Source organism: Leucoraja erinacea, chromosome 21 (genome assembly GCF_028641065.1).
Source record: "Leucoraja erinacea ecotype New England chromosome 21, Leri_hhj_1, whole genome shotgun sequence".
Taxonomy (NCBI): domain Eukaryota; kingdom Metazoa; phylum Chordata; class Chondrichthyes; order Rajiformes; family Rajidae; genus Leucoraja; species Leucoraja erinaceus.
Genome location: NC_073397.1, coordinates 15,594,393 through 15,604,286, shown reverse-complemented (window position 1 = coordinate 15,604,286; position 9,894 = coordinate 15,594,393). Strand labels below are relative to the sequence as shown.

The 9,894-nt window shown below is 40.9% G+C and overlaps 1 protein-coding gene across 3 annotated transcripts in view; it reads right to left on the bottom strand.

The window, feature by feature from the left end:
* Positions 1-7,583: 7,583 nt before the first annotated feature.
* ncoa6 (nuclear receptor coactivator 6) overlaps positions 7,584-9,894 on the bottom strand; it is a 47,901-nt gene continuing 45,590 nt past the window's right edge. For all 3 annotated transcript variants that reach the window (XM_055652193.1, XM_055652195.1, XM_055652194.1), the window contains exon 15: positions 7,584-9,099. In XM_055652193.1, the coding sequence (XP_055508168.1) occupies positions 9,047-9,099 (53 nt within the window). In that variant the 3' untranslated portion in view covers positions 7,584-9,046. The remainder of the gene's footprint in view (positions 9,100-9,894) is intronic.

Here is a 9,894-nt window from a genome sequence, read left to right as displayed (position 1 = left end):
CGGCTGTTTTACTTGGCTAACCAATGCAGCAGAAGAATCCTTAACCAGTCAGTGTTTCAACAATGAAAAATACACTAACCCCAATCTTGCATTTAAAGTTTCAATGTACCAACTTAGTTCTGATTATCAAGGCAGCGTCATCCAATTATTTTGTTAGCAGACTAGTGATCCAGAGAATATGAATTTAAGCCCCAATTCTGATGGGTCTTTGACTAAAACATTAACTCGGTTTCACCTTCCTGACCTGCTTAGTACAACACAGAGGAACGACTTAGTAAGTAGTGCAACTTAGCAGTACAACATAGGAACAGGCTCTTTGTCCCACAATGACCACGCTGGACATGATGCCAAGTTAAACAAATCTCCTCTGCCTGCACGTATATTCCACATCCCTCCATTACCTGCACAACCATGTGCTCATCTGAAATCCTACTAAACATCACAATTGTATCTTTTGGTCTGAAGAAGGGTCTTGACACGAAACGCCATCTAGCCATGTCCTCGAGATGCTGTCAGACCCACTTTGTTACTCCAGCACTTTGTGCCTTTTCCCTTTAAACCGAGGCAAGTCAAGTCAAGAGAGTTTGTCATGTGTCCCAGATAGGACAATGAAATTCTTGCTTGCTGCAGCACCGCAGGATATTGTAGTCATAAGTGCAGATCACATCAGTGTGTCCATATACCATAGAATATATATATACACACACATCAATAAACAGATAAAGTGCAATAGGCTGTTATAGTTCAGAGTTTCAAGTCAAGTCAAGTCAAGAGTTTGTTTGAAGTTGTGTTTAATAGTCTGATGGCTGTGGGGAAGAAGCTGTTCCTGAATCTGGATGTTGCAGATTTCAGGCTCCAGTACCTTCTTATAAATCCATGATTTCCATTCTTTCTTCTTTTAAAATTTGTGTACTAAAAGTTTCCTTGAATTACTTTTTATCAGTTGATATCATTCTTGTCCAGAGATATACAGTTGATATCATTCTTTTCCAGAAATCAGTTGATATCATTCTTGTCCAGAGATATACAGTTGATATTATTGTTGACCTTTTAAAGGTTTAGCCTACAATTGGAACATCACTTCCTGGTTAAATTGTGACTGGCAACTCTCTTTGTGTGGGAATCACAGGCTCGGATCTGCCTGGAATGATACCCTGCATCAGTCTGAAGAAAGGTCTCGACTCGAATCGTCACCCGTTCCTTCTCTCCAGAGATGCTACCTATCCCGCTGAGTTACTCCAGCATTTTGTGTCTATCTATGGTTTAAACTAGCATCTGCAGTTCCTTCCGACACATTATATCCTGCACAGTATACTGTAGCTTTAGGCCCGTTTCTCAATGATTTTGTTAGTGTCCTTCATCTCTGTGCCATTTACAAACAAACATTGAATCCGATGAATGAGAAAGTGCCTATTTGAGGGCAAACTCATTGAAATATGTGGCCCTCAAATAGCTGCGTCAAAGGCGCTTTGCCTTGGGAAGGTACACTCCGCAACAATGTACCACAATAAGTTCTATTCCACAAGTGGAAATAAGTTCAAGTTCAAATCAAATAAACCATGCAATGTAGATTGTACACATGAATGCAGTAAGTGCTGGAAATCTGAAATGAACCAAAAAAAAATGCTAGAGTTCTAACAAAGGTCACAGTTTGTACTGTGATCTTTACATTCAAGGTGCTGAGAACACTATTGTGCATTTGGAACAGTTTTGTTCATTTTGTAGGTGATATCTTCCACATCAACCCTTCCTGATCAATCTCGGACGTTTGCGGTCTATTCTTTACTGCCTCCATCCCAACCTGCGAATAACCTTGTCACCAATACTAAGAACGTTTAACTCGTTTTCATTGCTTCCCCTCTGAAGATTAACTTTCTCCAGTTTTGAACTGACAAAATGTTCAGTGGGGGGGAGGGGTTGGGAACTGATGGAAAGTTTCTGACTCCAATTTATAAATGTGGTGCTGGTGTGATGCTTTGATTAGATACCTACACTGCACTGAGCCTAGACTAGTGTAACTGGGGCTTTCCAGAGTGATTTCTATCTACCTACTTACTGAATGCCTTGTTATAAAAGAAGGCCCTAACACTACAGTCTAAATTTGGATCAACCAAGTGTGGTGCTGAACTTATAGAATTCTACAACTTTAATTTTGTAACTGAAAACGTGTAAGTCTGTGGACAGTATTGTAATTTCTTGAATACAACAACGACAACTAAAGGTTTTAAAATATCTGCTGTGCTATTGAGACCAGAGCTCTGAAATAGAATTGCTTGTCAGTGACTGTGATGAGAGTGTGCTGGTGATGTATGTTTTAAATAATTTATTTAAGGATATATGTGATTGTGTGAGCTGCAGTTGTTCCTGCTAAACTACACGGCACAGACTCTCTCAGGGACAATACACAACACAGTGTGTTAATTTAAATTATATAATAATATCTATGTACAGTAAATAAGAATCATGAGGCTTATGTACATATTTTGTTTTGGCTCTTATTCATCAAGGATTTCAGGGTGGCTATAAGAAAATGAATATAGTAACTTTTCTCTCTCAGGATGGAGATTGCTACTGTACAAATAAAGCAGCAGCTTCATTTACTGTAATTTCCCATCAGTGCTATTTTGAGAATCCAGATTTGGTTGGGTTATTGTATCCTGTGTCACGTTCGAAGTGACACACCTGGTTGAAAGCCGACAGATGCCACTCCACCTTTCAAGACTTTTTGGTTCGCATTGACACGCAGGTCCACCACCGATTTTCCAGCACCCTTAGTTTCCAGAGCCCGACTGGATTATCCGTTTTGCGGGACCAAAAGAGGTCACGTAAATATGAATTCTACAATCCACCTCTGACCCACTATCAATACCCCTCCCGTGTCCCCGAAGCATCACGGACTGCTGGGAACTTAAATAAAACTAATGTTAAATGTAAATTGATAGCGAATTAACTCTTTCGGGACAGAGGTGCGGGCCCGGTAGCCCAGGTGTCACATGTCATGTCATCTGTAGCTGCCTTGCAAACCAGTCTGCACTCTTGTAATTCTGTCCGGATTAAAGGAGGTGCTGGACAATCAGTTGCTGGAAATTCAGTGGTGGACCTATATTTTTGTTCACTTCTTCTGTGATAGACATCTGAACCACAACCTGCTTGGTCGACTTAAGAGGACAATGACCTTGAGAAACAAGTCCTTGAATTGTGATCATTATTGGAATTGTCTGCTTTGTGAATCACCACTTCCTAAGAAGCTCATTTATCTAATGCAAGGATTAATGTGCAATGCTCAGTTCACTGTGCATTGCCTTTTAAGTTTATATATTGCCTGAATTTAAAGCAAAATCTTAATAGGGGAGGTGAAGCTAATATTAAAATGGCCTTTCTCCTCTTTGCACCAAGCTACGGCTTTGAGAAAGTGACGTCTATTATTCAATGCAACTGATATTTCAGGGTACTGAAATTCAAAAAGAATGTTACAAGATTGAAATGGGCTAATTAATCTGTTAAATCTGCTTATAAATGCCTACAAAATGAGCTCCCTTTTGTAATTTCACTTCTGCTTGCTTTCCATTTTCCACTTAATTTCCCATTCTTGATGTGTGTAATATTTATAACTTGAATACTGTAACATCCACAGCCGAATAGTACTATATCGCCATACCACTTCATCCAAACCTATTAGAATGAAACATGATACTAGAGGTTGTTCTTGACTTTTAAATGGTGTGGTTCTATTAATAATTGTGTATGTATTCCTAAGACGCCACACATTTTTGTGTTAGCAAATAGTAGTATTTGGTTCCTTGTCCTCACTACAATCTGAATGTGTCATCAGAAATGTTAATGGTTATTTATTGACAATACTGCTGGTGATTGAGGTGGGGGTGGTTAGGGGGGGCTGTGACTTGCTGCAAAGTCAATGGTGAAGGGAAGTCCATTTTAACTACAGCAATGTGCCCATGTGTAAGCAGCATAATTTCTGCAAGAAACTGGGGGTGGTGGATTGTTGCATTTAATACAAATCTATCAGCCGTGTGGGTCACCAAGCTAGCTGGGATAATTTCCAAGTCCAAGTATAGATGGGCATAGGATCTATACTGTCACTATATTATCACTATATACAGTCATGTTGAGAAAAAGTACCCGGTACTTCAAATTAGTTATATGGCTTGTGTTACCTCTCATTGATTTGTGTATGTGCCTTCCATTCTGGGGTGTAGTGAAAGGTTTTTAATCTGAGATGTGTGTGTAGGTGAACAGAAATTGACACTTAAATGGCAACAGTAAAGTCCTATGCAAAACAAAGGGCAGCTTGTGTGTTTTTTTTTGGTCTCATATAACTGTTTCCGATGTGTGTTTCTAAATATTGGACGTGTGAATTGTAACTGGATTATGGATGTTGCGTTAGTGCTTATTGTTAGAGCCACTTGCTGACTTCACTATTTTCATAAAAAAATCACTTTTTTCAAAAAAAAAAAGCCAATTGTGGTGTGTCCTTAATGTGTTTTGGAATTGTATGTTTAATTTGGAGATACAAAGCAACAGGCCTTACGGCCCACCGAGACCGCTGTGACCAGCAATCACCTCGTACACTAACGCTATCCTACACACTAGGGCCAATTTACAATTTTAACAAAGCCAATTAAGCTACAAACCTGCACGTCTTTGGAGTGTGGGAGGAAACCAGAGCACCTGGAAAAAAACCCACGCGGTCACAGGGAGAACGTACAAACTCCACACAGACAGCCCCCATAGTCACGATTAAACCCGGCTCTCTGGCACAGTAAGGCAGCAACTCTACCGCTGCGCCACTGTGCTGTGTTTAGTTCAGATATACAATGTAGAAACAGGCCCTTCAGCCCACGCTGATCATCGATCAGGTGTTCCACACGAGGTCTATTATTCCACTTTCTCATCCACTCCCTACACATTAAGGTGAATTTTGATGTACAAACCCACGTCTTTAGGAGAAAACCAGAGCACCTGGAGGAAACCCATGCAGTCATAGTGAGAACGTGCAAACTCCACAGAGCACTCTAGGTCAGGATTGAACCTTTGCCTCTAGCACTCTACCAGCTGCACCCCTCTTAACTGAAGCATTGCAATGATTTTTCTTTTAAAGATTTGTGGAATATTCCAAATCTTTATATACAATATTTCAGTCTCTCACTCTGATAATGCCACGTTAGTGGTGTAATGGTGTTAAACTGTCTAGTTATCCCTAATGGACCTTGCTGGAGTTTATTTTGCATTGTATTTTGCACAGGACATTGACACAATATTAGAATTGATTAGCATTGCACTGTATATTGTCTGGTACAAGTTGTGTGGAGTTGCTCTAATACATGACCTATCTACAAGTTCCAATATTTAGTTTGTTTTGGAATTCAAGGCAGAGTTGTTCTGAAACTTAACACTTTATCAAGGTGATAATAATTAACCTGGAACTTTAAAGATGTTCCTAATCAGCCATTACCTTTTTACAGAGACTCGGATGAGAAGTATATTTACTTGGGAAACAATACCTTGACCGTAATTTATTGTAGTTTTCACCAGTCTCTGTGCAAACCATCATCAGGGGCAGTCCTATTCCTTGAGTCTCTTGCCTAGTTTTACTTTGCTTCAGTCCAGTTTAGCCCAGAAATTCATGGGCACACAAGCATCAGCATCTTGTGCTTTGTTATAAATTTCCATCATGTTTAGGTTGCAAAGCTAGCAGTACTTCCTATATTCTGTAATCCACTCCCATGCATCTAACCAGCCTCCCTGGAGTCTGAAGAAGGGTCTCGACCTGAAACGTCACCCATTCCTTCTCTCCAGAGAAGCTGCCTGTGTCGCTGAGTTACTCCAGCATTTTGTGTCTATTCCTGGTACACTAATGGCTTTTGTTAGTCTTAAGGGTTCCTTTTCAAAACAGCTCATTCTTTCCCATCTACCTTTATTCCAAATCTCCTTGTCTTTCTAAATTCTAGTGTATACAAGCCCAGTTGCTCCATTCTTTCAACATATGACAGTACCACCATCCCAGGAATTAACCTAATGAACCTACGCTGTACTCCCACAATAGCAAGAATGTCCTTCATCAAATTTGGAGCCCAAAACTGCACACCATACTCCATGTGTGGTCTCACCAGGGGCTTGTACAACTGCAGGACCTCTTTGCTCCTGTGCTCAACTCCTCTCGTTATAAAGACCAACATGCCATTAGCTTTCTTCACTGCCCGCTGTACCTGCATGCTTACTTTCAGTAACTGATGTACAAGGACACCCAGATCTCGTTGTACTTCCCCTTTTCCTAACTCGACACCCATTCAGATAATAATATGCCCTCCTATTCTTGCCACCAAAGCGGATAACCTCACATTTATCCACATTAAACTGCATCTGCCATGCATCTGCCCACTCACCCAACCTGTCTAAGTCACCCTGCATCCTTATAGAATCCTCCTCACAATTCGCACAGCCACCCAACTTTGTTTCATCTGCAAATTTGCTAATGCCACTTTTAATTCCTTCATCATGAATGCATATTGTAAATAGCCGCAGTCCCAGCACTGAGCCTTGCGGCACCTCACTAGTTACTGCCTGCCATTCTGAAAGGGACACGTTAATCCCTACTCTTTGTTTCCTGTCTGCCAACCAATTTTCTATCCATGTCAGTACCCTACCCCCAATACCACATGCTCTAATTTTGCCCACTAATTTCCTATGTGGGATTATCAAAGGCTTTCTTAAAGTCCAGGTACACTACACTGGCTCTTCCCTTGCATGCTCAAAAATAGACAGCACCCGTGGTCAGGATCGACCCGGGTCTCCGGCATAGTAAGACAGCAACTCTACCGCTGCGCCTCCCCTACATAATCTACAGTGAGGAAGAAACAAGGTGATCACATTGGAACATACAAAAGCCTTGACCTTGTGGATGAGGGATAATGGTGATCTGACTAGCATAACTAGAATCAGATCAGTTTTGTTGGAAGATATTAGTTAATAAGGAACCGTGTACCAGAGGACATAGGGTTATGATGAGGGGGGGGGTCAAGGGGAGATTTAATAGAAACCCGAGTGGTAACTTTTTCATACAAAGAGTGGTGGGTGTAGGAGCTGCATTTATCCAGGTACATGGACAGAACAGGTTTAGAAGGATATGGGCCAAATGCAGGTAGGTGGGACTAGTATCGACAGGACATGTTGGTATGTGTGAACAAGTTGGGTCGAAGGACCTGCGTTTACGTATCACTATGATTGGGCTGAAGTTCCTTCACAGAGGATTGTAAAAGCTAAATTTCTACTCAGAGGTCTATCATTGAGCACGTCCAAAAATATATTTGATTATTAAGGCAAAGGAGGGAGGTAAGAATAGGAAGGTTGTGCTAGGTTTAAGTCACAATGGCAGTTCTAAGAGATTTTGTTCTAACCTGCAATTCAAATCTTCTTCCTTATGGAGATTTGTACGAATGTCATCGGGAAATTGTCGATATTGCACCATTTGCACACGGTTATAACTAAATACATTATGAAACACCTTCTAGATCACAGAACTGCGTTGCCAAATATAATAAAAGGCTATTACCAATTGTAATTAATTCTCATTTGAACATTTTTCATTTGAACATTTAATGTTATTGATACAAGTGGGGTAAACTACACATCTGTACAAAATTTTAAGAGGTATGATTAGTGGAAATATTGTTAAACTGGGATGAAGAGTGTTAGCTAATTACCAACCGATACTCAAAATCAGTGCATTTTTGTAGTAGACAAAAAGGTGCCGGTATGCATTATTCGTGGTCGGAAAACAAAATGACATTTAACTTTGTAGAGGTGCTGTAGCGTCATGATAAAAGCATTGTATAAATTATTACAACTAGCTTTGCTGCTTTGTTTTTTCCTGGACCTGAACAGTGGAGGGAGCATTATTCATTCTCATCTATTCCAGGTCTCGAAAATTCAAGCCAGCTTAGTTGGCAGTCACTACAACCTTATTGGTGATGATGCCGAGTCATCAAAATCTACCAGAGGACAACAGCCCACTGAGTCAACACAGATCATTGATCAGCCATTCACACTAGTTATGTTATCCCACTCTTGCGCCAACTCCCAACTCATTAGGGGGCAATTTGCAGAGGCCAATTGACCACACATCTTTGGGATGCGGGAGGAAACCGGAGGATTCCCACATGGTCGCAGGGAGAACGTACAAACTCCACACGGACAGCACCCGAGGTCAGGACTGAACCCGGGTCTCTGTTGCTGTGGGAGAAAGCAGGAGAATGGGGTCGAAAGGGAAAGCTACGATTGAATGGCGGGGTAGACTCAATGAGCCAAATGGTCCAATTCTGCACCTATGACTTATGAACTTGGAGATGGGCTGCCGTTGGAAGGAAGTGCAATCCATCAATGCAGAAACTTAAGTGAACTGCAGATGCTAGTTTACAAAAAAAGAGACAAAGTGCTGGAGTAAGTCAGCAGGTCAGGCAGCATTTCTGGAAAACGTGGATCGGAGATGTTTTGGGTTGGGACCCTTTTTCAGACTCATTGGTTGTCAAACTGGTTTCCATTTGAATAGATGTAGAATTATTTTTCCATTTGAAATAAGGGGAGACATGGTCTAAGTGAACTAAAAGTATAACTTGCTGGTACGGGACACTGCTTCACACTCAACATCCAGTGGAGATGGGCTTTATTACACCCTCATACAAATATTCACATACAGTATTTAAGACTTGAACACAATTTAACAGTCAGTAAATACTAAATTAGAAATAACATACTATATTGGTGACAGACAAAAAGCTGGCAATTTACTTTAGCTTTGCAACAGAAATTACCAGTACAACTACTTTCCAGTCGGGGTTTTACTGGCTGAATAACAGGTTTTTACCTTGTTAAAAGAGTTTCAGAATTCAAAAAACTTTTTTAAGTCACATTTCAGTGGGACAAATATTAAAACAGTACTCTATACACAAATTCATGCCAGAAAAGTAGCTTGGAAAAATTATTTAAATTCACAAACATTTACACTTCACAGGTTTACAATTGTGAGATTTTATTTGGATTTCCTTCGTTTTGTTTGGGTCGGGCTGGTGGCTGTACTGGTATCTAGGAGAAAGAACAGGAAATATTAAAACACTATCCACTATACTTCTGAGCCACAGGCCAATGCCTCTACTTTCTTAGAAGGCTTAGGAAGTTTGGCATGTCCCCAACAACTCTCACCAACTTCTACAGATGCGCCCTAGAAAGCATTTCATCGGGATGCATCACTGCATGGTTTGGGAACAGCTCCATCCAAGACTGCAAGAAATTGCAGAGAATTATGGATGCAGCTCAGACTGTCACACCAACCTTCCCTTCCATTGACTTCATCTACACTGCACACTGCCTCGGCAGGCCACCAGGATAACTAAGGACGAGTCTCACCTAGGACACTCCCTCTTCTCCCCTCTCCCATCAGACAAGATGTACAAGTGTGAAAACACATACTTCCAGATTAAGTGACAGTTTCTTCCCACCAGCTATCAGGCAACTGAACCATTCTATCACCAGCGAGACAGCAGTCCTGAGCTACCATCTGCTTCATTAGAAACCCTCGGACCACCTTTAATCAGACTTTATTTTGCACTAAACATTATTCCCTGTATCTGTACACTGTAGAAGGCTCAATTGCAGCCATGTAGTATTTTTGCTGACTGGATAGCACGCAACCAAAAAGCTTTTCACTGTATCTCAGTACACATGACAATAAACTAAACTAAGGAAAGGTACATGTTGCAATTAGCAGGTTTACACAGAGATACAATGCACACACAAAACCCCCCCACAGATGCTGGAATCTTGAGCAAAACAAAGTGCCGGAGGAACTCAGTTGATCAGGCAACATCTGGGGAAAGAATG